At 37.6% G+C, this 27,603-nt stretch overlaps 1 protein-coding gene across 2 annotated transcripts in view; it reads right to left on the bottom strand.

Moving 5' to 3' along the window:
• Positions 1-1,404: 1,404 nt before the first annotated feature.
• The window catches only part of LOC145990384 (nose resistant to fluoxetine protein 6-like), a 40,410-nt gene continuing 14,211 nt past the window's right edge, over positions 1,405-27,603 (bottom strand). For both annotated transcript variants that reach the window (XM_083126082.1, XM_083126083.1), the window contains 11 exons: positions 24,584-24,804; positions 23,903-23,985; positions 22,153-22,349; positions 20,039-20,199; positions 19,131-19,305; positions 18,128-18,315; positions 15,688-15,817; positions 14,876-15,065; positions 9,287-9,429; positions 7,100-7,208; positions 1,405-1,760 (listed from right to left, as the gene is read on the bottom strand). In XM_083126082.1, the coding sequence (XP_082982208.1) occupies positions 1,651-1,760; positions 7,100-7,208; positions 9,287-9,429; positions 14,876-15,065; positions 15,688-15,817; positions 18,128-18,315; positions 19,131-19,305; positions 20,039-20,199; positions 22,153-22,349; positions 23,903-23,985; positions 24,584-24,804 (1,707 nt within the window). In that variant the 3' untranslated portion in view covers positions 1,405-1,650. The remainder of the gene's footprint in view (positions 1,761-7,099; positions 7,209-9,286; positions 9,430-14,875; positions 15,066-15,687; positions 15,818-18,127; positions 18,316-19,130; positions 19,306-20,038; positions 20,200-22,152; positions 22,350-23,902; positions 23,986-24,583; positions 24,805-27,603) is intronic.

The raw sequence follows: 27,603 nt of genomic DNA, 5'->3' as shown, positions 1-27,603 counted from the left end.
ACGAAGAAATTAGAAGCAGATGCCGTCTTTTCATACTTACTACTACAGAACAATAATGCCCCCTTTCATATCCCGTCAACAATTGATAGCCGTGCGAATATTATTGAGGGAAAAACAGTCTCTTCTTGTTGTACATAAAACAAAATTTAGTGCATCAATTGAAGGGTTCGGGTGTAAAACATGGTTAAGTGACATTTTGGTAATTTTTGAGTTCCAAAGATAAAATGTGCCATCCTTCAATTTTCGAGTGAAATTGTCATGTCATACAATTTAAATTGGACTCAGTGAAGCCTTGTGAAATTGGTAAATACAACAGGAAAACAATTTATCTGCAGTATAACTTCTAATAACCTTCTTTCTTAATGAAATCGGAAATGACCTAAATGTCATTTACCGTGTTTTACACCCGAGCTCTTCAATTAATATGACACATTCAGTTTTCTGATTGTAGTTCCATCCAAATTAGCCTGTCTGTGCATAAAACATAAAACTAAAACAAGAGCCAAAAACCACCACATCGCAAGAAAGCCCGTCAGTCGAACACGGCAGGGTAAAAGTTCGGCCGAAACCCGATCTAACGTGGTAATAGGGTTAAGCAACTCCACTCAATGAACGCAGAAGAAAATGGGAAAGTCTCTTTCCACATACACCTGAAGTCCATACAAAAGTATACATTCTGGTAAAAAGTGCATTTACTTAGTTCTACATTTATACTGGAGAAGGGGAGGTAGTAAATAATAAAAATCATCTAAAAATTTACATATTTCACACATAATTTCATTTCAGTCACAGTAATTATTGCAAGGGCTTGCAGGAACATGATAACTTGAAACTGAAGCAATGTTTTTTTTGAGGAGGCAAAACAATTATGGGATGAAATGTGCCTCGTCCGCCCTGAAAGAGAATACTTTGCTTGCTCCTTTCTGGAAAAAACCCTGCGGACGTCCATGTCTATGGAACAAGATTAGTTTCCTCTAGAACATATATACACAAACTTCTAGCATATAACCGAAACAGGCCAACTCTTCTGTCAGCGTTTCAGTTATGTGTCTAAAATCTATACATTTGGCACCTGCACCTTGTCTGCCATGCATCACAACCTTAGAACCTTCCTTCTTGCTGCCATAATCACATGTTTGCGTAGTGGCCTTGTAATCAAGAGGTCCCGTGTTCGATAGCTGGTGGATGCACATGGTGGTCCCGATATTACTTTAAACTGTAAGTCTAATTCCGATTTGCCTGTGTGTGCATAAAGTGGACTTAATAATAAAAAAAAACATAATCACACGTGTCATTGGATAGGTTTTACTCCATTTATTCTTACATTGATTAGGTTTTACATTACATAGGTTTTACTCCATTTATTCTTGCAAATCTCAGGATAAATTAAAATACCCCGATGCCTACAATGTAAAAAGTATAATTATACTCTTATCCCGTTTTCGTAATTCTAATCTAGACATGGGTAACACAACGCTTCAAGTGAAAAATGTTGTCCGAGGGGGATGTGTGGATCAGGCTTGGAATTAGCTGAGGATATGCTTCTATTGCTTAACATGGTGGCAATGAGACAGCTGGGGGATCATTTGCGAAATTTTGACTAGCTGGGGGATACCATCCTCCCTCATCTCCCTTCACTTGGAGCACTGGTTACATATTGTCCTCCTTTCTTGGAGGAACCCAGCCAGGCACTGGTCCGCTCTTTATAATCCCGTGCTTCTCTAAGTCATTATCTGTAGCTGGTTTGGACCTTGCTCCACCTGGAAGAGAAAAATACAGGTTGATGTTTGAAAGTTTGTACATTCTTTTCACTTAGTACTGTCGCAATTCACTTCTTTATACATCACTCTTGTCTAATGTCGGTCGCACTGCACCTTGGAAAAAAATGATGTATAGAGAAGCGTATTGAGGCGAGTGTACAGTAACGGACACTTCTGAGTTGTAACGATACCATTGAAAATCAATGGTGTAGTTACTAGTCAGAAGTGTTCGCAGTTGCACTTATTTAGATGATAACTCGGTTACACTTAATTTTCCAGTCATTTCCTGCTTGATATTTACTTTCACCAAAGCAATCTGATGTTCGATCTTGTAAAGGTCGTGATTGATCTTGTCCCGGGTTCTATACCCGGTGGAGGCATATACTGGTCCAGTCCCTATTAGCGTTACTGTGCATAAGATGGACTTAAAACACCAACTCAATCAATCAAACAAACCTTTCACAGAAAATCCTGGATACTGCTGACCGGAAACTTTTTTTGGGGGGGGTTGCTGGATCCGTCATAGTTGTGTGTATGTACGTACATATCCATTATCATATTCTTTACACTTCTAAAAAAGAAAGAAATCTACTTAGAAGCATATCATTAATCTTGCAATTCCTTTTATTTGAGAACTTCGGACTGAACAGTGCGCGCACCCAGGCACTGACTCTTTACAGTAAACAGCTCACTATGTAATGGAAGAGATTTGCAACTGAAATTCAGTGCTGCTAGCAGACGGCGGCGCTATCGTGAAGTCAAATATCTTTGCAGCATCTTCTTGTAACTCGATAACGATAACTCTTGTATTATCGAGAGGGAGCGGTTCAAATGTACAGTTAGATTGTTTTGTAAAATGAACATTTTAATATTACGCATTTAAATATAAATAAAGTTGATGCTTCTTTCCCACTCGATTCCAGGACATTCGTGTATCCCGAAGAAACTATTCCAGGACAAATGATATTCCGGGATTGTCCCGAAAATTCCGGAACGTATAGCAGGCCTAGGTATGATCGGGCTATCATAATCCAATCTATCAACCAGGCCATCCAACATTTTGACACACTGTTCCAATGAATGAGGGATAGCCATTTCACATTTTTTGGAATAATTGTTGCAATTTTGCAATGTGTTGACTGTGTTCAGAGAAACGTGAGTTCAATTCTACTCCAAAATGGTCCAAAAATGGACAACGAAGGTTTACCTTGTAATATTATTTTGTGCCCTCAACTGGTGCATTGTTCCCTCACATTTGACGGCTGGGTGTTCTAGGTCTCTTCATTTCTTCATAATAGTCTCTAAGTAGTTTCTCTGCTTTGGAATACATTTCATTAAAGTTTTCAGAACTCTTAGTTTTTTTTAAATATCTCTATTAGAATACTGACATGTTCACAGTACTGAACAGTCCACCTTTTGAGGTGTGCAACATAATCCTGCACTGCATGAAAACAATTTGGTTAGAACATGTGGAGATGTTTCAAACTTCCAACAGGTTACACAGTGAAGAAACTGAAGAGCTAGCTGAAATATTTATCTTCTATTAATAAATAATAAAGTCTGTAAAGTTTCTCTAATTAGAGAATACAATTCCACAAGTCACGCTACTTAGTATTGATACTTTTTTGTTCATCTTGTGTCAAACAACTTTAGAATGTTACGGTGTTTCCCTGGTTTTCTTGCACTGCGTTTTTAGAAACCAAATTCCTTTAAGAAGACTCGAGGGGGAAAAAAATATAACTGATTTGACAGTCCCAATGCAGTTTCTTGTCGCAGAAATTCCGAAACTATCAGGAAATTTGCAGACATTTTGTCTGCAGTCTCACCTGGCGTGTGGAATTACGTAATTTATTTCCCATCCGTATCCCGTCCTATACGTCTCGAATTTAGGAGAATAAAATAAGTCTGAAAGAAAATTTATGAACAAGCGGATAGAACAGGTAATCTGGTAATGGTACTGAACCAAAGGGGGGGGGGGGGGGCTTTGAACCCTCTCAAATATAATCTATGAATGATGGACTTCTCCATGCGACTGGGTTCCTCTCTTGTGTACTTATAAATGTCTTTATGTTGAAATTTGATGTTGACTATTATTAACTCATTGCTAACACACAGATCAATTATCCTTCTTCCATTGTCATTTTGATGTGCCTCGCCATATTTACCCATCACTTCTTCAATACCCTTTATTTCTTGACCAACTCTTCCATATAAGTCTCCTAGTACATATATTTTTCCATCATTGTCATCTATTACTTTCTGTAGTTCTTCGTAAAAATCATCCTTCTTTTCCACTGTCTCATCCTCGTTTGGTCCATATGCGGCAATATAGGTAATACTCTGATAGTCTACACTATTGGTATCTACAGTTAGTTTCATTAGCCTCTCGTTTATATACTGCCAGTCTTTTACGTAATATCGATATCTTTCTTGTATGATTATGCCTACTCCTGCTTTAGCTCGTTGGTTCATGTCCACTCCTGAGTAGAATAAAATATATCTATTCCCACTCTGCTTCTATCATTTGTTCACATCCTCTCCCCTTCTTTTTAGTTTCGGTTATTGCTAGTACATGCAGTTTTGCTTTATTTATTTGTCTCATAATAAGTTCTATTTCTTTACCATGCACTCCACGCACATTCCAAGTTCCAATTTTCAAAATCCTGTTTCCTCTCCTGGTCGCCAACGTTGTCATCCATCCGGCATACTTCTGTTTGCTTGTAACAAGAGATTCTCGGACTAGTGGGTTCTTAGCCCCCTGACTCCAAAGCCATTTGAGATGCCTCCCCTCTTAGCTTTTGACCTGCTAGTTTTTCTGTCAGGGTGTATTCCCTTAGCCTTTGAAGATTGGTACCTTCTCCACAAGGCAGTGGTTTCCTCTTCATTACTCCCAAGAGAGTGGGTTTCCTCTTCTGCCATCTGCGCCGTATCGAAGGACTCCTTCTCCGCCGCATCTGCCGTTGAGGACTTCACCGTAACCCTGGCAAGGTGCCTTTACATGGTACTATCAGCCGGAGCCAGCTGAACCACGGTTTTTTAAAAGAGATATTACTCCTCTGGTTCATCCGCCCCCTCTGCCGTTGAGATGACCATCCATCTTCTTCTGCCATTGGAGCCGTTGAGCCATGTACGGTTAGTCCATGGAATGAAGGGAATGAGTCATTCCCTTACAAAGTAGAAGTATTAACTGTGTTTATGTTGTCAATTTATTTTTAGTTTCATTCAAACTATTCTTATGTAGTCGTACATCTACTTCTATGTGCTGATGTAAAAACCGCGAGACGTGTGTCCTCGTTGTGGTCATAGATAGCCAGCAGACGACCATCAGTGTCCGTGTCGCTCACCCACAGGAAAGGGAGCATTCGGAATTCTCCGCAGATCTTCGGCTCTGCTTCGGCATGGGGAACGCATGACCAATACTCATTCCAGCCTCACAGTTTGTTTCGATTTAAATCCGCCTAAAAAAATATATTTTGCAATATTTTTTCTGCGTTTACAGCGTTATTTCTGGAATTTGTATGAAAAACATAGGTTTAAAAATTATACTTAACAGTTTACCAAATCAGTGCGGTTTAATTGACTCGAATGAATCCACATAACTCATTCTGGGTCTTGCGGCAGCTAGCTAATGGTGCGGGGAGAGAGTAGATGGGTGCTGGAAACACCTTGACTTGACATCAAGATGTTTTGAAGAGAATAGAGGGGTTATTTCTAGGGGTAGATCAATGTCCGATTTAGACTCTACCGGGTGTAATATAGAAAAAAATGTGTTCGACATTATAATCCAGACCAATGTGTAATAATAGGTGTTTGCAAAAAACCATAAAAACTCTACTGTTGGCTTTGGGTCCCATTTTCAAATGAGTTCTGCTCATAAGCCCACTACATGCATAGACAGGCTAATCGGGACTGGACCTACAGTTTATAGTGGGATCCGAACCTCTTATGTGCCTTCACCGATCATCGAACTCTGTATCCCTTCATTACAATGCGGCAACGTTACCTGTCTACCATCCAAGAGGACCTATTTTCAAATGAAAAGCATGTGTGGAGCACTCGAGGATTTGATGACATGAACAATTTACTTAAACATCACATCTTCATCGGCAAACTCAAATCCGCGCTGAAATTCTCCTGACAACATTTGCAACTATGAGAATATACTTGCAACAATATTAAATTTTTTACAATTAGTTGATAAAATGAACGCAAAAAATGTTTTCCTGAAGACACTTTCTATTCTTTGAAGTTGAGTTATTGTCAGCATTTGACATGGTTCGTCACAGAAGCGAACTAAGTGTCGCTTATTCCTCAGATTAATATATCTCAATGGGAGTACAAAAACCTTATTTTACTTGATGAAAAGCTTTTTTGAATTGTTCAAGTTAAGTTCGTTGGTTTAAACAATTCCCGTGTCTAGGACTAGTGCTAGGAATGCAACCCCTATAAAACTAAAATAAGATCACGCAATAAATCTATTTAATAAACTAATTGCTGAATCTTTTTCATAATTTCCCCGAATTCACAGTCAATGTAGAAATACCCAAGGACAGTAATTGAGAAGAAGCTGGTAAAACTGAAGTAAAAATGCAGAAGATGAATTCTACAATCTAGTGATAGAAGAATTCATAAAGAATTATTCATTAATAATAATAATAATAATAATAATAATAATAATGTGTTTTTTAAATATCTCACGACATGTGCTTCCCTTGCTCTAAAAGTCACGGACCGCCCCTGCGTTGAGCAGTTGGTTGCTTCTTAGTCTGGCTCCTCCTCACCAGCCTGCCCAGTATGGGAGACCCTACCAGTAGCTATGCTACAGCTGGTATACCCTAGCGAATCATCAGAGTACGCAAGCCCCACCACCACCAACTACAAGGTCACGCAACCACTAGGTGGGGTAAACCTTATCTACCAAGGGAAAGTAAAGTACCCCCCCCCAATTTTGCAACCCAATCGCCGCCAGTGGTTTTGATCGAAAAAGAACTTTGGTGTCACTTTCACCGTTGCATTTAAACCTAACTCCATTCTATGAAGCACAACTGGTAGCCCATATTTAGACCATTTTCGTTTCTTAAGTTATGTTGACGATACCATTGAATTCAGCTGAATCATTTCAACCCAACACTTCCGTGAATGTACTAGAATATATCTTCAGGATGGTATGTACAATGCTATTGCTATTACTCTCATTCCAACGCAAGTGTATCTTCTTGAAACTATTTTTTCACAGCAGGCCTATGGATAGATATTATACTGACTACAATAATATTGAGCAGCTGTATGATATTACTACCAGCTTGAAAATATTGCATAAAATAAAAGGAAGAGTTTACCTTTTTTGAATATTGCTCGTTCCAGAACAAGGATTGGAGATTCGAATACTAAAGACAGCACTGCTGCAGTGGCAAGGGTTGTAATTATGTCCCCGAAGAATGTATGCACCTGCAAGGAGAGAAACGTATGATGTAACCGTTGTTCATATCTCAACACAATTCAAATCAAAGTAATGTGTAACACCACATGCAGGGTAGGTTCTTATCGAAAGCAATGAAGAATTAACATATTTGTAAAATGCTGTATTTGAGAACATACCAGAGTCATGTTTACACTACAATGTAGTTATATTTTTGTGATACGCAGTGAAAATAAGTCATATACATGTTTCAACATGTTTTCTGCAATTTAGTCGCCGGCGAAGATAAACACCATTAAAATGTCCACATCAATATTGCTTCAATTCTTGAATCTCGAATTACTTACGTAAAACAAAGTGAATGCACATGATAATAGGTAGGGACATTGAATTTTCGCGATGCGCGAAATAGCGAAATGTGAAAAAAAGATGCAATTTTGAACATTCTGCACGTAACTACATCCCCAATGATGAAATATGCATGAGTTTTATTCGCGTAGTAATGCGAAATGTGTGCTTTTCCACGAAATGAACGCTTTTTCGTGAAATAACCGTGAAATATCATCAAATGAAGTAGAAAACACGCAAAAACCGGCAATCGAAGTTGTGCGCGCAAACTGTCGATTTGTAACGAAACGTTTGCCTAAAGTTTCCTACCACTTGCAGCTGAAGAACGTTTTATCTTCGATTACATCAGGAAGACGATGCAAATTGGGATTTCCCATGCACATAATCTCAGTTCGAAAACTTCGCTCCCTGTCGAGCTGCATTCCTTTCTTCCCCCGAATGTCTACTCAACTTCCAGTTTCATTGAACTTGCTAGCTGTAGCAGCGATAAGATTAGTCTGTTCCCGCATATCAAGGGAAACAATGGCGTCATTTGTGTTCAGTCATGAATGAATTTTGTTTATCAACATGTGATTTTCAAAATGTGTTTGTGTATGTGCAGTAGTGATTATTTTATTTGTTGGACAGCAAGGATATCCTTTAAATACATGCAATGAATAAATCACTTGAAATATGCAATTTAGAAATGAAGTGATTTTGTGTTGGTGTTTTCTTTTTGGGACAGCTAAGAACTTGTGTATGTTTACAGTATATAAAAATGAAGTAGATTATCAATTTATAGCTCTTTTGTATGTTGTTTCCTCTCATAATGAAAAAGTGTGTGCCAATTTTTTTTTCCACCGTTGGTATATACCGCTGATCTAACATTTTATTTACCGCTCTCCTCAGTTTTTATTTACCATAAATTTGTCTCCCTAATAATAGGCAATCTGATATCTTTATGGAGAATTGTACTACCGTCTCATTGATTGAATTTTGTCCACTTTTAGATAAATGGTACATAACACTAAACTTTGATACACCAAGGGAAACAGGAAGTTGCAGTTTTGGATGTCTATCAATGACTAGAGGCGTTCACTTTACGAACATTTGCATTTTTATCGCTTTCTACTACGAACCCTGTCAATATCTCTCACCACGATATAGATTATGCTCATTTGTTTTTGAGAAACAGCAATAGCTATCATGTGACCACTAAAGACTACAATGATAACAGCCGGTGGCGTAGTGAGATACAAATCATCTTGGAAGATTTCATAATTTGCTTTTATGAATCAACTTTTAACAAAACGTGAATTTCTGATATCAAAATAACCGTAAAATCTACAGTAATATTTCATGTTGTACATAGAAACGCTTAAAATATAGACAGGTTCTTCTGTATATTCTTAGCAGTAAAGATACGATATAACCGAGGTCACTAAAATATCGCCCACAATGTCTGCACATGTGAGTGAAGAATCTATGGGTTAAGAATTGCAATTGTCCACTGCAAACGCAGATATTTTTCTGTAACTCTGAAATACTTCGAAGCTTATGCAACTAGTTTCACCATACAGTTTCCCCCATTTACAATTCATCATTTCAATTCGAATGAGTGCTTGCACTGCACTTTGTACAATAATATGAGAGGGGAAGATTTACAAGGAAGGGGGTGGGATGATATTTGCATGCAGAAGGAGAATGCACACAAGTATCTAGGAGAGAATGAATTCTACCTTGACGCCTTCCTTAAAAATTCAACCTAGATAATACTTACAGCTGTGTAATCATCCACGTACATTGTGCTCTTCGCCGCACCCTCTTCGTATATGTGGTACAGCAAGTGAGTAAGGAAGCAGCAGTATGTGAGGCGGCTGAGTGGTTGAAAGAAGTTCCACGATAGAAACGCATTCACGGGACCTGAAACAGTTCGAAGAAACTCGGAGAAAGATATAATATGCATTAACTCTCCACCCCCATAAAAACATGCAAAGTTTGTTTTGTGTCCACATTATACTCAGATCAAGTGGGTCAAGCGACGTCTGTACAGTCACCGGCAATATAAATGGAAGACCTAGATCCTGAAATACTCGCTTCCATGCAAGGCGTCATGTGTGTTGCCTAACTCTACGGTGGTGGTAGAAGTTGCCATTGAAAATTTGCTACTTAAGTCCGCTTATCGCCTTAGAATTAGGCAACACACATAACACCTTGCAGGGAAGCGTTCATTTCAGGATCTAGGTGTTCCATTTATATTGCCGGTGACAGTACATATCACGTTTCAAAATTCAGATTTTTTTATTTTTCCTTATAATATATGGGTATTCATATTTCAAACCGAACCAACGAGAGTGTTTCCTATTGAAGTTGCCTTTTAAATAGCTGACAAAGCTAAGTATGTCTTTCAGCCAGCAGTGAAGGAAGTTTCGATTTCGCAATGTTTTGTTTGTTCATTTAGCCCACTACATACTTCTACTCTTCAATTCGGACAAGGCCTGCAATTCAAAGTAGGATTCGAACCACTGACAATGCAAGTGACCATTCTCCCAAAAGTCTATGACGGAGGTGGGAGAGAGAGAGAAAGGGGGAGTCTATAGACATTGATTTATTCCCAAAAAATCCAAGCGTATCAAAGCCTTTAACCCTTTAACCACATGCACACATAGTTGAAAACAAGGGTCTATTTAGGCTGCTGACTGAATATTAGAGAGACATATCCCAACAAACAAATAAAAAAATATCAAGAAACATGCAATAAAAAAATAAAATAGATAATTTGGTAACACGTCCGTTTAGTCAAAACGGATTTCTTCATTTTTACAGAAGAAACTACTTACGCGAATCACTTTCTGTAGCATTGTTGATGGTCCCGAATGTATTTTCTGTCATCGTTTCATCTTTTTTAGCGGTAATTCATGTTTTTATGTATAAAAATATCGCAATTGCCTTTGCTTCCATGTACTTTCTGTTCGTGAAGCGGATGTTCCGTGCGTTTCATGACGTAACCCCCGTGTCAGTGTTTCCAAACACGCCGTTGTTTTGCAAGAAGATGAAAAAACCAAATATACCCCAAATTGTATCTGTTTGCCTAACCTAACTGAACCTAACCTAACCTTCCATGAATGGTTTCTGGGGCTATGCGTGAATGGTTTGTGGGGCATTTTTCTGGTAAGACCCCAAATTTTAACTACGTTTGCCTAACCTAACGTAACCTAACCTAACCTTACCGTGAATGGTTCGTGGGGGCTATTCGGGAATGGTTATACGACCCCACATTTTAGGTATTAGTAGGTATTTTTTTTTGTTTTGAAGGTGTAAACACTGCATAACCACTCCAAATCGACAAAACCAGTGGCGGCTCGTGGTGAACCAAAGTGGAGGGGCGATAGCTCACAAATTTGCTCTACTTGTAATGTGAGTTTAAATGGTGAATTTCGTATAACAGCCAACGTGATAAGAAATTGATTCGTTCGTGTTTACCGAATATCATGTTTTACACGTTTGCACATAATTATAATAAATTAATAATTATTTAACAGTAATGCGAAGAAGATGGAAGAAGAAATAGAATTCTTACAGATTTAGTCGTTTAAGAGAGGGGAAAATTCAGAAGAAGGGATATTAATTTTTACACAACTTGATAAGCACAATGACGAATATTTACGTGCATTGATCGTGAAAATTTGTAGTAAAAAGGTGTCCAACATTACTAATTGATATGTGAAATAGGGCACTAAAATAAATATCTCACTGGAAAGGTGATATCTGCGTTACCAGAAGCTCTAAAGTAAAAACTTCAAACTTACCAGAAATCTTCAGACATGCTAGTAGTTAACTGAAATTCATCCTTCTGTCTTTCAACGCAAAATTTGAGAGTAAACTCACGACCTCCCTTCTTTGACACTTGTTCTAGATTTAAATTCGGCCAAGGTTCTTTATGTTTATTTTTTCATCCAGACTTCTGATAGAAAAACTTCGCACCAACAATTTCTCCACACTGTTCATCGCGACAAATGCACAACTACAGCACACAACTACCGAAAAAGCTTCACTTTTCCATGGAAAACGAAGAAACAACAAGTGTCAATACTATCGTCTTCTCATCCGGTCGTTTTATTGCTTCGGGGTTGCCAGACAATTTTGCCAAATTTTAAGAAATTTGTAGTTCACAGGTTCCTGTAGCGGCTCTTGGTGAGTTTAAATGACGAGTTTCTAATTTATTTAACATCCGCCTTGAAAAGAAATTGGACAACTTTATCACATTATCAGGATTTTTTTCAAACGTGCTAATCAAAACATGTAATTAAATCTACATGATGTATTCCACATCATTGTAATCCAAATGTACTTTTGACTAAACTCAGAAAAAATACAACGCATATATACGATAATTTTGCGTGTAACAAGAATCTATAGCCGACTTCCGTGGCTAGCATACCGCTTTTCAAAGCCAGGGCTCCTAGGTTCGAATCCCGGCATGGGTATGTGTGTTCTTTGTGAATGCTCCTCCATCAATTTCATTATATCATCACTCATCCTCATCATCGTGATTACCGAAAAGTAGCAGAAAGCGACGGTAAATAACAAAAATCAAGCAAGAGTCTATACATTTTCAGTTACCGATATTTTCTCTCCTCAATAGAAATTGCGTTATTTATTGCTCTACTCTTATGTCATAAGTGAATAAGATTATGGAATACAGAATGATTTTTTCAACGGTTGGTAATTTTCTTTCTTATGTTAACTTTATTGTTTCTGGCAACTCTTCATTGTTTACCGTTCTCCGGTGAGAGGGCCAGTTTCGCCCAGGGGGTGGGTTTCGGACGACAAACCCTCCGTCCTCCCAGTCACAGATCCCGCGCGTGTTATTCCTTCAGTTCCCTCGCCTCTTACCTCTCGCGACCGTGCCTGAGAATGCTCTACGTCTCGTAAAGTGGGAGGGCGGCGCCCCGCCACATTTCTCTCCAAGTTCCGTATTCCCCCGCAGGGTGGCGTGCAAACTTCGTAATTGTCGCGGAAGAATGAATACAGAACCGACCAACCAACGATCTATAAGCAATGGAATATTTGCAATTGCAATTCAGACAATGTAAAAGCTAATACATAAATGTTAATGTAATGTTTGTTTACTTGTGGTTACACACGGCAGTGCGGCGTCCGTATCGTCCTTATGAACGGCCGCCCCGGGAAAAAACACAAGCACGACGCGCGATGATCCAGAACGCTCGCGCCATATTGTGTGTCATGCAAGCGAAGAAAACGAACAACAATAATTACTCGTAACATGAAAAATTGAAATTATTTTGGTGAGAAATTCATAATTACACCATACAGAATGTTCCGCAATGCAGAATAAGTAAATAGCAATGTTAAAAAGGACGAAATAAGTGAGTTATAGCTGTTTTGACCTTTTGACCAAACGGAAGTAGTACCATAATTTTAATAATATCTTCACCCAGACCAAATCAAAGAAAACAAAGTGATAGATACTGCAGGCAAAATTGAAAGTCATGGACACAAACTGGAAGGTTTGTAGGCGGTCATATTTTTAAACTTTAGTGTTTGTGACAGTGTAGTATTGACGGTCTGGCCTGAAGATTTCATTTGTCGTTGCTAACACAACTTAACTTACAAGTAGGGTTACAGATCGCTGTAAGGAAATGTAGGACATGTTGTCCCAAAATGTAGGACATTAAGTAACAATGTAGGACACAACACATTCTCAATAAAAATAATACATATTTCTATAGAACACGTTAGAAAGTAGTTGAAAAATGACAGTTTTCAGTTTTAAAGAAATTAATTCTCAATGAATTTTTAAATGCAAAATTTCAAAACTTGCAATTATACTGATCAATGCAGCTCTTACTACATGATTTAAGTGGTACTTCTCAGAGGAGACAATTTTTATCAAAATTTTAGGTTTAGTCAAAATATATTTATGTTAGAGTGGACAGTCAAACTCTTGAAATTGTAGGGACTAGTACCAAACATTTTACAGACTTTATGAAAAAATAATTTCTCTCGTGAGTCTGTTGTGCTGATGGTGATGAAAGTACTCTCTCAACATTTGAATTATGACCCGTAATGGCAAACAAATATTTAGCAATTACCGTAATTACCATTTTATGGTTCCAGAAGTTTCATCTTGGGTAGTTTTTAGTTCAATAACAGGGTGTCTACCAAAATAATACATCCAGAAATTTTGACTTTTTCTGGACTTTTCTAGACCTTTTTTCTCGTTTTTCTTAACGTGTATTTATTCGACCCTTACTTAGGTCAAGTTAGAAATTAGCAATTAAGAAAATAAATATTTATTTAATGAAAACCCCTACCAAAAGATGAAAACTGAAGCTGAATTTAAGAAGAGAATTAGATCTGCTTTCTCGTATTAATGCATTCTGAACTGTGTTTGGCAGACAAGCGAGGCTTTGGCGTCTGGACTCACAGCCAGTATAATCTTATGTGGGGCTTGTGTCGATTGACCCTATATGTTTGTGACTGTCCCTCCACCCATCTTATCTTACCACCATCCATCCTCATCTTCGCGATTAGCCAAAGGGACAGAAAAAAGTGAAGTAAAATAAACGAAATCAACCAATCAATAGCAAAAATTCTTGACCACAAGAATAATTTATTGCCTCTTTATTGACTTCTTGACCTACTTGTTGATTTCTTTACATTTTCTTGACTTCCATGACTTTCTTGACTGGCAGACACCTTGAATAACTTTGTTCTCTATAACCCTGCTTTACAATCAAATTATATTGAATATTGAATTAGAATGGGCAACACTTTGTTCCAACAGTATAAACCCTAAAGCAAGAAATTCTGCTCAGGCATTGAACAGTGACGTTATCAGAAAGTGGTCCCAAAACTTTGTTCATTAATTGCTTCAGTTTGTCCGTTAGCAGGACAAACTTTTTTGTGCAATGAATGAATCAAAATAAATGTTACTATTGAGTTTGGAAGCGCAGTCCATAGACTTGTAACTTGCATGATTTTTTTGTGTTACGTATTTTCCTCAGTGACCTCAAAATGTAGAACATTTATGATATTTTTCAAATTCCTCCCGGACGCAGTTCATAAGGCAAAAATGTAGGACATGTCCGGGAAAAACCGGACGTCTGGTAACCCTACTTTTAAGACGTAATAGTGAAATACATGACATGTAAAACATACGAGAATTACCTTGCCTTAAAACATGCATAGACCAGACTTGACTTCAGATGAGGTTCTTGATTGCCACTGGCTGAAAACCAATTCTATATTGTTCAAATGTAACTTGCTGCACCTTAAACTAGGTTACTATGCCAAACTATACCATGTTCGACTCGGAATTTTCTCCTGAGAGTACGAATCTTACCTCCATATCCCTTGACGCAAGCAAAGATAATCCAGCAGATGCCAAGAGCCCATCCAAGCCGGTGAAAGGAGGAATAGAACGACGCTTCCCACACATTGTACTCGTGGTCACTTTTATAATGGATGTACAGAGTGTAAATGGCAGCGATACAGACAGCTGTTGAGAATAACCAACCTACAGTTGCCCACATCTACAATTAAACAGCAAGAACAAAAATCTGGAGTCTTTAAATGTAGCACAAGATATATTTGTTTCAATTAGGGAAATATTACAAATACAATATTAGGTACCTTACAGAATGGTTATGTTTCCAGCAATGACGACGTTCACAAAAACAAACAACATGTGACGATCAATTATTTGCACGTTCCATAGCAATAACTAATTTCAATACAGAGTTTGAGTTCCTTTACGGTATTGGTCGATATATGATTGTTAATTTTTTTGTAATATTTTGGCTTAATTGTGATGGCATATAATGTTTAGGTACCTAAATCTCTATACTTTGTACCCTAATTTGCCGTGACAATTACGAATGGTTTTTGTTATTGAAGGGAAAAGAGTTGCTTAGTGTATAATTATATTGGTATTATACGTAAGATCAATATACAGCGTGGAAGAAGAGAAATAGAGTTATTTGAATTCTTTGGAACTCTGATTTACTTTTATTAAGAAGTATTCAAAGAAGAATTTCCCATAACCTGAGTGACATCTTGTGTATGCCGTCAGTCTCGTGTTTTCTTTTGTTTATAACATTAGCATGAAGAAACGTATGAAGTGTATGTACACACAACGTAATGACATTTTCTTACATGAGAGATCTTGACTTCCTTCCCTCTGGTTTGGTAGAGGTAATATCCCATGGCGAGTCCGACGAGGTACGGAGAAGCCCTTGTGTAGCTCGGAACGTACAAGTGCATGAAATACTCGTGAGAGGTATCGCTAGAAAGAAAATAATTTTATTAACCATATTTTTCATCTAATAGATGATATTTTCACCTAATAGAAAAATATGCGAGCTCCCGTGTATCTGAATGGCTATGTCACCTTTGGCCGTCTCCTCAGAAAAATACCTGTGATTGGACTTGATGAACTAGCCATAATTCACTCACTAAAATACAACTGTAGATGCTTAGGTTTTGGGTGTTGCGCCACGGAATTTAGATGAGCTGAGTTCCAGGTAAATATTGAGGATCCTTGCATGTGTTGGTAGGCAACAAGTAATGGTACTTCAGCATCCATGGTGGATTGGCGTCCTAGGTTCGAACCCTGTGTTAGGCATGCCCATGTCGGTTTTTCTCATCATCGTGTTTAACCTAGATAGTAGAACACGATATAAAATAACAGGAAGTACGAATACCAGACCCAGTGATCATTTCGAACTGAATTAGTGGTTTAAAAACACTAAATTTAATGCAAATTATTTTACAGCACCATTACATGGTGGCCTTGTCTTCTTAATATTTTCCACGAGAAAACTGAAAATACTTAGAGGAAAGAATATCTAATTGAAAATTATGGAAAGAAAATACTACCTATATGTGTGTAGAACCGTGAATGTTTTTCGTTTACTATGTTACCCTTTGCGTAGGTGCTACATTTTATTCTCCTGCCCGTCGCCGCCTTGTAATAAAGGGGTCCCAGGTTCGATCCCCGGAGGAGGCACATAGTGGTTCGGATCCCACTTTAAACTGTAGGTCCAGTCCCGATTTGCATTCTGTGAATAAATGTGGACTTAAAACACCAACTCAATCAATCAATTCTCCTGCCAAATTCACCAAATCTTCATCCTCTCGTTGTCCAACACGCTACATTATCATCTGTGGCACAGTTAATTATCTTATGTGGGTATAACCTGATGACTAACGTTATTTGTACAGATCTTGATGTGCTTGAATAGTTACTTAGAATCTGTTCATTAAATTATCGTTTTTTGTGTTATGAAAACTATATACCGTACACACAAAGTTAATTCTGCAAACTCTGTAAATAAATACGGAGTATATACTGAGAAAAAAAATTGTTATTGGATATGGAGAATATAGCTTACTGGATTTTTAGTATTTAACATGTTTCAAATAACAAGATAAGTACAATAACACTAAAGAAGACACTGAAGAATGCCATGCAAAGCATTACAATGTAACCGAAGCGCATATTCTAGGCTAACTAGGCTATATGCGAAGCGAGACTAATATACAGACGAGAAAATCGATTACAAGTTGGGAATAAAATCGTTCATTTCAGTAAGAATAATGGTGGTGAATTCGGAGTTCGCAACCTGATTTCTTAGCACTTTGCAACATGACTACCGTTAGCACGGCAACGTTGCTTCCTTGAGGGCGCCGATAACTAGGAAAATGAGTGTATCTACATCTCATACACGGCGTTCACGCGAGCCTATCCCCTTTCATAGACTGGGACCACGTGTCATAGTGATGTAGTCCAGATCTTGCATTGCAATGTAAGGAAATAGAACACAGGCAATTGAGTAAGCAATACACTCAAACGTCCACCCTTATAGTACCCAAAAATTGGCTTTGCCTAAGAGACATTCCATGTCCAAGTGACTGAATCTCCATTTTTAAAATTAAATACAATGCTGTAACTTTATTCTATCTTTTGAGTGAACAATCCAAAATTGTCATTTGTGTGACATTTCAAGTATAAAACATAATTAAGTTAGAATGTAGAAGGTATCATAGGTAACTAGTTGTTCGTTTATTTAACGTTTTGATTAATCTTTGATTCTTATTGTGTCCCACCCTTGACACAAAATAACCATTAATTTCTCCTTTAAGTGTTACATTTCCCCCTCAACTCCACTAGAATATTCAAGGGTCAATTACCTTCTCTATTTATCTTAAACAATTTATTCTCCATAGTTGAGAAATTAAAATAAATATATTTTTAAGAGAAGAGGCAGTGTTTCGTCTGTCCCACCCGTGACATAAAATTGTTCACTTATTGTTATAAATCTGGGAAAGTATTTTAAGGGTATTTATGTTTAATCAACAATGTTAAGTTTCATATTTCACTGCCCAGAAGCTGTAAGAAAAACGTTGCTTAACTATCAGTAGAATAGTTACTTTAATATAAAAAGTGTAGTTCGGGTGTCCAACCCGTAACGGTGACAATGGAATGAATGTCCCTTAGCCTATCTTAATTTCATTGTCCTCGTGGATAATACAATAGACGATTGAGCCGTTTACTGATGTTGAGTACACTAGTTAAAATGTTGTAATCACTTACTCGAGTACCATTGCCCAGGGATACTCTTCGACGAAGGTAATCGCAAACGGGATGGCCACGGAGGCCAGAGTGAGGAGCGTCAACCAGCACATGCCAATCTTCGGCCACTTCCATAGGGGATACAGGATTAGTGGGGAGAAGACAAACAGTTGCATGTCTACCGAGAGATACCACGACTGAGGGACGCACTGGAAACGAATAAAAACATTAATTAAATCAATGAAACAATTTCATGTTTAAAAGAAGATTTTTTTGTTCTTTCATTCTTTGCTAATAATACACCCCAAGTTGAGGTACTCTCAATTCTTCGGAACTGTGTAATTTACCGCCGGCAGAATTGAAGGGGTTAACGAGAATTAAAATGTCAAATGAAAATCATACAGTCCTGTATCTCCTGTGCAAATACAAAGTTGTGAATTATGTTCAATGCCTTCTATTTTGTTATATTCTGTTTATCAGATGTTCTGGGTTCTGAGTGGAAGAAGGGCCTTTAGTTACTCTCTGTTTTAAGGAAATGTGGGATCTGTCATTCTTGTGTTAAAACCCTTCAACTTGCATGTAGGAAAATGTTGATTTTGGGGCTCCTGGTATGTGTTACACGTAGCTTGCTTTTAAAATGATGAATACACCCCCTCCCCTTATTACCATTCAATCCTTTGAAACAGTAATTAATTTCATTGGTTAGTACAGCAGTTCAAACTATTAACCTGTTAAAAAATATTTATTCACTTAAGGAATTCACATGGAAGTCAATAGCGTTGGTAGGCTATCATCAATTCTCCTGAAAATTATATAGTATAGACTCCTTATGAATAATATTTTTTCAAATGTATTTTATTTAGTATTGCATTTTCTATGCTAAACAGTGAGAGAACTCCAATTAGCTCATAACCACTAGTTAAGCCCATATGGAGACAATACCCTTAACTTTACTGAATATCAAGCATTTGCTTAAAGAAAAAATACGTATTCGTATACGTATTCTATACACAAATAATTTTACCTGGTCACGTGAAATGGGGTGAACAAAATTGTTGACGTAGACAAGAGCGGCCCACCAATTGTTGACGCAGGCATTTTTCGCAGGGCCTACCCTGTAGTGCCACATTGGGCCCTCGCCCAGGCGATACAGGAGAGTGGCATAGAAACCAACCATGATGGCAAGAGCAGGAGTCAGCCTAGAAAAGTAGACAGTACAGCGACATTAGGGATGTGAAATAGCAATATCCTCTATTCTTTTTCACATCTATTCAATATTACCACAATCGAAAATAAAATGTACAATAAATCAATCAATGTTGCGTATACGTATATGATAGAGGGGATAGAGTAACACCTCAGTCCACCTCAGAATTTAAATTTCAAACAATGTTTATGTGAAACGGGTCTTAGGAGTGTATATGCCAGTGATATCATTTTCAAATGAACTTATAGAAACCACTTTTCTGCCTCATCGTGTCCAGCAACATATTATATTAAGATAATTGAAGCAGATAAGACAAAAAAGAGAGAAAAACTGACTCTCCAGGAAATATTAACGGGCAAGCCGACAAGTTTAAATCAGAAGTTCTTAAATTGTAGTCTGCAGATCGCCAGGGTAACAACATGTCCTCACAAGGTGTTCGCGAAGGCTTCAACTAAAGTTATGATCTGTTCGAGGAAAATATAATTGTTGACGTACACCATCATTCACGTGAACGGTATTTGCAGATACTACAAATTTTTCGGAAGCATTTTTATAACTTCTTGAAAAACGCTTCAAATTTTAGTCCTTTTTTCAAATTTACGTCAGTTTTTTTTAACCCTCTAGTATAATCGCGACGATTACATGTATGGCAGCTGATCAAATGGAGAGAGATAGTTCACTTTACCGGAGGAGCATGTTATCTTGAATGTAATAGTCAACCTTACCTGAAGTATCGATACAAGTAGAACGAAATAATGTTGAATCCTCCTCTTGACTTGACGTCCCTCAGGAAGATGTAGCAAAGAAGAAGACCGCTGAGGACGAAGAAGGTGTCCACTGCAAGAGCCGCGTTCAGCACAGGCATCTCTGTAAACCTCTGCGTTAGCTGTTAACAACAAAAATTCCTCAATATTCTTAGTTAGAGTTGTTGCGTTGGTGAAATATAAGACTGGAAGTGTTTTCAGTGGCCTAATTGTACACAGATTCTTGACTGAAGCTGAATTTTGTTTGTGTTAATAACTTCAGCCTGTAGCAATTAATAATGAAACAGTAATTCAAGATATAGTTAGTCATTTATAATAAAATAATTTTGAACGCACTTGATAGTGATATAGAGCCCGGAAGTTTGGCAAAATGCCTCTTTTTATCTACTGAATATATTGATAAAATTTTTCCGGATATACGTTTCTTATGTTGTTTCGAATGTTTTGGAAGCCTTTTCATTTTACCTATTTTGCCTATTTGGGACCCCACTGCCTATTTTTAATTATAATGCCTTTTTTGCCTTTTTCAATGAAATTTGACATTTTTTTTAAAAAAAATGTGTATATAAATTATTTTTCTCCCAAAAAACGTTGTTGGCATTTATTTTTCTTCCGTTTATTATGTGAATAATTTTCGCCTTATTTAAGTAATATTGAACTCACGCATGTTTCAACATTGCTGAAGGAGAAAAGTGTGAGAAAAAAAATATTTCATGCTGAGTTAGGATATTGCCTTTCGGTTAACATTTCCTTGTGCATGATTGACTGCTGAAGTGGACAGGTTGATTTCGAACACAAAGAAAATATTTCTGAAATCTCCCTCTCGAACCCGAAAATTTCAGGAAGTTGCGATTGAGCTTAGTTTACCTCCGCAACCAGTCTTGACGAGATAGGGAACCTGGATATCAGCAGCTATATATTATGCTAACAACCTTCAAAAAATCAGTGAGGTGATCGATGCTCTTCCAGAAAATGAAGCGGCTTCAATTCGTGAAGTGAAAAAACTCCTGTGCTATTCAAGTTTACTTTTGCACATTATGGTGCATTGCCAGAGACAATTACAATTATAGCATCCACGAAAATCTTCGAGGAATCTATGCAGCAGATGATGGAAGTGCCAGGAGAAAAGGGGTGAGCTGTTGCGGAAAAGTGCTAACGGGTAGTGAGTGCAAATAAGGACTTGAAACAATTGAAAACAATTTGTGATATTCTAAAAGGTGAAAATGCTGTTACCAAAATGAGTCCAGCTACATTAGCTTGTTATATGTATGCTCCAATAATTTCTGTCGAAGTAGAAAGATCGTTTTCTATTATGAAAAACATTCTCTCTGACAGACGACTATCAATGAATGTTTAGAACTTAAAAAGCACCTTGTAGTTATGTGCAATCAAGACGGAGAAAATTGAAATGCTCTTCCCAATTTAGATTTTAACATTTTACCAGAAATTATAGATAAAAGTAAGCGACTTCTAAATGTGCCTTTTTTCGGTTTATTTTGCCGTTTTTTCATTTTTAGTGCCTATTTACCACATTATAAATGCCTTTTTGCCTGCCTATTTTAACGAAAATAAATGCCTGAACTTCCGGGCTCTAGTGATATAGTTTTTGTAGATTCAGTTAACACTTCGATTAATAAACATTAGTTTTCATCGAGTGAGTGTGCAGTAACTACACCACTAAGGCACGTTCAAAATTTCTTTAGTATAAATTAGTGATGAATATAATAATACGGACTATTGTGAAGAAGTTTCGTGTAATTAGAAATACCAAGCAGTGAAGAAGAGTTATATAGGATGAGTGTAACAATATTTTAATTTGTAGTAGTTTTCATGTACGGAAATCATTTAAATAATATAGGCAAATCAAACCATGTAGCTATATAATGATATACTCAAGGTTACCAAATAATTGGAAAGAATGATAATAACTTTATAGATTCTTTTTAGCTGAAATATAATAGCAACAAAGTACGTACAATGCTACTGTTCAAAGATACTATCTAAGTAAGGAAACGTATGTAAACTATTAAATTAAGTAAAAATAAACAAAAATGATGACTGATTCCAAATCTTACATCAAGCATTGATGATAAATTAATCAGAGGCATCGACTCGAACGCCTCATATCTGTGTCCAAGCATAACCCAAAGGATTGTGAGGAACCTGATCCCGTTGAGGCATCCCAGTGTTTCTCCGGATGAAGTGGTGCTGAGAAGTTTCTTCCCGTTGGAATACAAGGAGAAGGCGAGGAGGAGACTGGGACTCCCAGGACCTGGAATTTCAATATTTGTGTGAATGGTCTGATTTCTGTTTCCAGAAATAGAGCACATAATTGTAAAGATGGGATTTTCCCTTATTGGTTGCCAACCAGAATCGAATATACTGTACTGGAATAATATCTAAACACATAAAGAACGGACAACAAAGAGTCTCATCTCTAAGGACACTTCTGAACCCAGCAATTCCTGGAACACAGAAATTAGTCCGACTTGTTATTTCTTTTCCATTCCTCATCGCCTTTCGTCAGCTACCACAAAGTACTGTATATAAATATATTAATAAAACACGTAATATAATTTAGATGTGAATTTTATACAGGAAAAATTATCTTCTTAATGTCTCTTAATTTTTGCCCCTTAGAAACGAAAGGCATTGTTCATTGCATTGGTAGTATATTATAATCTCAAATTTGCAATCGAATTTTAAATGGACAGTTGATATAATATATTGTATGTTTTATAAAAATAATTTGGGTATTTAATAATTGGCACATATAATGACATTATGTATATATGTATATCTGTGTGTGTGTGTGTGTGTAGTGTGTAGTGCGTGTGTGTGTGTGTGTTTGTGGTGTGTAGTGTGTGTGTGTGCGTTTGTGTGAGTCTCTGCTCCTCTCCCCCACCAATCTGCAGCGATTTCGCACCCTGCTCAGACACTTGAGATGTATCATGAGCAGTGACATGAGCTGCATTCTGAAATTCAAAGTGAGGATGGCAATGGCGAAAGAAGTCTCTAATAGAGGAAGTGTTCTTGTGGACCTTGCTACGGATAAGTGAAGAAAAGTGACTAGAAGCGCTAGAAATAGGTAAGACCGGGATGCTTGAGATGGTCAAAGTAAGAAATGAAACTGTGCTGAAAGGAGTTGGTAAAAAGAGAGCAATGCTGGAAATAATCAGAAAAGAAACAGACATTGGCTGGCACACTGGCTCAGAAGTTAAGTGGATATTTCCAGAGATAAGCGTATTACTCATGATCGGGAAACCTGGAGATAGCAGGAAAACCTACGTATTAAGGCAGAGATGAATGAATGAATGAATTTAATATCACCCTGATTATAATAATGTTATCATGGCGGATTGCTTATTGAAATCAATTATTAGCATTCTTGCTGTCCAATGAGTCTCATATTACAGTCGTAACTACTCAGTTACAATAGAAATATGCAGAATTTTTAGTGTTTTCATGTCCGAAAAATCTTTCCCAACTGAAGTTTGAAAATGTTATATACTAGCCACGATCAAAAACTTTGAATAAAGTGTAACTCCGAGATAAGTACATTTACAAATTCGCCTAATGAATTCGTTTCGTGCAAATTCTAACAGCATCTATTTGCAACTTTGAATTCGTTATTCACATTTTGGTTTTCTATTATACTAAAAACTTTTTGTGACTCTCAACTGTGTTAGTACGTAGTACGCTTTGTCCACTTCGAGTAAAAACTAATTGTTGTAACTTTTGTCTTGAACCTAACTATTCATATTGGGAAAAAGAAATTCAATATTGATGACTCAAATATATGAAAAGTAAAAATTGGATATCTACCTCGTCCAGTAGCAGGTGAACAAAGAACAAGGTCGTATAAGGTGCTCGTGATAACCAAAGCTGCGAAAAAGATTAGAATTCCTCTGCAAAAAATCAAGTCATAAACGCAGGTTACATAGTAGCAAATAAAGGTATGTCATTTAAAGTAAAAAATGAAATAATGAAATTTCAGCTGAGGTTTTTAAAATTTAATCTCGGTATATTTTACTGTCAATCTTATACTTCCACTAAGAAATCCACTCTTCGGAGAGTGGTGGTAAATAACAATTGTTGAAGGAAAAATATAATTTCACACGATTTGATTTGATTTGATGTTTTAAGTCCACTTTATGCACAGTAAGGCTAATCGGGCCATGACGTACAGCCACTATGTGCCTCCACCGGGTATAGAACCAGGGACCCCTTGATTACAAGGCGACGTATTTCACACGATTTTGTGTTACAACTTAGAAACATTTTCTTGAAATTTCCAAACTTATTTTCTTTTTATGATTGAAGGATAGATGAACTGGCATTTATTCGTATTATAAGGAATAAAAAGGAAACAAATTCTAATTTTAATACAGTGTAACGTAACGTCCATCCAATATACTTTTCTATTCCTATAGGATAGACAGAAATTAACATACTAAACGCTGAATAACACCATACGAGAAAAGATATTAGAGTGAGAGCACTTACACCATGACCCAATCCGCGGTATCCAATTTGTTCCAGTCTTTGACGTAACAATCGTCGTCCGAGGTGGACGCTTGTAAGAAGTTGGTGTTGTTGGTGAGGTTTTCTAGCACCTGAGTCAAAAACCACTGGAGGTCTTGCGCCTTGCAGCCGGAAGGGATGCAGAAGGACCACATCAACTGCTGCCCTTCGAGATCTGCCACCACGTCTTGACGGGGAGACACCTGGAAGATACTGGCTGTATTCAGTGGACATAGTCAGTGTGTACTTGCAGATACTGAGGCCACTGCCACTAAATGATTTATAAAACTAAATAACAGAATTGCCGGAAACACAATCGTAAAGAATCATCGCAACTAAATTTGTTAGGGAGGGATTTGAGAGAAGATGAGGGAAAATTCCTCCCTCGGGTTATTGCATCGTTTTTGGTAGTTTTTGGCTCTTGGTGGGAATCGTATATGACTTACAAAATTTTATGATACTTCGAAACTCGTCACAATATTCTAAAAACCACACTGAATACAAAAAGTAAGCAGGCGGACGGGGGAAAACTATTTTCTTGGAGATCAGTCACAGTGACATGCACTGAAGAGTAGCTAGTCTAGCAGAGATAGATCAATCAATCTCATATTTCGAATTATATTCAAATCACAATATTTATTGTCTTGGTAAAGCCACCGCAGCAAGCAACACTTTCCTTTCCACGCGCTTCTCGTCCATCGGTGTGATCCGCGGGCAAACCTGACTGAATATCCTAGCTCGCTCTTCCTCCGCCTGACCAGTTTCCAGGTAAAAACGGCTGCCAGAAGGAAAAAGGAAGATTTTTACCTCTACCTCCTTTGTCCCCTCGACCCCCGCTGCAATGGTTGAAAGCCCAGGCTTTCAGGTCACCTAGTCTATCTCCTATAAAGGACAGATAGTGGATTGGTTTCTCATAGATTTTTTTGTAAATCCTCTAAAGAACTCAGGGTAAAATTATCTGCAGTACTTATGTTCTCTGTATTTACACAATATTTTACACGTTGTACAATATGTATGTATAATATGGGATGTGGTTTTATTATTTATGAAATGGGAACGTGTTATGTGCAGCCAACAATGTTATGCTTTCTTTCTTCTTTTTTTTCAAGTATGGAATATATAATGATTAAATTACGAATATGTGCTCGATCTCTCTCTCACTCTCGTTTTAGTAGTATTTTAGGTAAATATGCGATATCGCCCGAACGGATTTCTTCAAATTTACAGGAGAAACTACTTACTGAAATGAGTTTCTTTATCCTTCTGGACGTTCTTGGAGATATTTTCTTTCACGGAAAGTAAAAACTTCGTAGTTTAATGCTGCCGAACAAGAATTGATCACTTTTTACGTAAGAAAATTGGCATTGCCTGCCACATTATGCCGTTGTTTCCATTGTGTGCGTGCAGATGGCGAGAGCGTTGAAAGTCACGCGATCTCTGCAGTGTTTCCAAACGTGCCTTCTTTTTACGAAAATTTCTATTTTCGCTGCGCTTTCTTTTTTCGATGAATTTAGGGGTCAAATGAGTGCTAAAGGAACCTAACCTAACAAGCCTAACCTAACCTTGTGCGAATAGTTTGTGAGGCTAGCCGTGGATGGTTTTGGGGGCTAATTTCAATGGTTTGTGGGGCTGGCTACCCGTGGATGGTTTTTGGGGCTAACGTGCATGGTTTGTGGAGGTAAACATGAAAAAAAATCGAAATAGTACGTAATTTTTCGTCATGAAGGTTTGAAACACTGCTTGCACACTGAAAATCGACAAAACACAAGCTGGCGCGTCATGACGCGCGATGATCCATTACGAGTGCACGCCATATTGTCTATTACATAAGCGGAACAAGTAAGACAAATAATCAATCGTGACATGAAAAGTTGACAGTATTTTATGGAAAAAGGCATAACTTCACCTTAAAGAATGTTCCGCAAGGCAAAATAGGTAAGTACCAGTGGTAAAATTAAGGAAATAAATGAGTGAAAGGTGTCCGGGAGTTATCGCATATTTACCATGTTTTTTTTTTAAATAAACTACTCTTGGCCTCTAACAGTCATAAATACGTATGTATTTATTTGGGCATGAGAACGCGTGTTCATATTGTTGTTGGTTTCTCTGCCATATTTATCGCGAAAATGAGGATGAGTGATGATATGATGAAATGGATGAACAATCCAGGCCAGGATTCGCAGCCGTGATGAGTGCGCATTCTTGTCCTATGTGTTGGGCCTCCCCATGGCGCAATGGTAGCGGTATTTCCTTGTAATCGAGGGGTCCCGGGTTCGATACCCGGTGGAGGCACAAGTGGTTCGGATTCCACTTTAAACTGTAGGTTCAGTCCCGATTAGCCTTACTGTGCATAAAAGTGGACTTAAAAACAGCATCTTGTCCTATGTGTTGTACTCTTTAGTGAATAATGAAATAATTTTGAATGAAAAATGTATCTCAGAACTCAAAAAGCCAAATGAATATTTTTGAAGAAACTACAAAAAAGTGTGTTTTGTTACCTGTTTTGTTTCTGTGTATAAAGTGTGCTTAAAACACCAAATCAACCAACCGTGGGGGGGGGGGGGGTTATCACTCCGGGTTCGAACCCCGTCCTGGGCATGGGTGTTCTTTCTGTTTGTCCCTTCATTAATTTTATCGTATCCTCTTCGCAATTAACCAAATGTGACAAAAAAGCGACGCTAAGTAGCAAATATGAAATCAAATCATTGATTGATTGCTTGATTTGGTTTATTTTACTTCGCTTTTCCGCCACTTTTGGCTAATCGCGAAGATAATACAATAAAATTGATGAAGGGAGACACACAAAGAATACCCATGGCCAAGCTGAGATTCGAACCCGGAATCTCTGCCTTAGTAGTCAAATCAAAAAGGTTTTTTTTTTCGAATGTGGGTGGGGTTTATGTGTACTTTTTTTAAGGACTCATTCATCATTTTGCAATCTTTTCCTGTTATTGACATTCTTTTTTTTTAGGAATACTGTGCCCTAAAGGGGGAGGGGTGTG

This window comes from Lepisma saccharinum, chromosome 1 (genome assembly GCF_977018435.1).
Source record: "Lepisma saccharinum chromosome 1, izLepSacc3.1, whole genome shotgun sequence".
In the NCBI taxonomy this organism is placed as follows: Eukaryota; Metazoa; Arthropoda; class Insecta; order Zygentoma; family Lepismatidae; genus Lepisma; species Lepisma saccharinum.
Note: the sequence above shows the minus strand (reverse complement) of the source record. Positions and strands in the feature narration are given on the sequence as shown.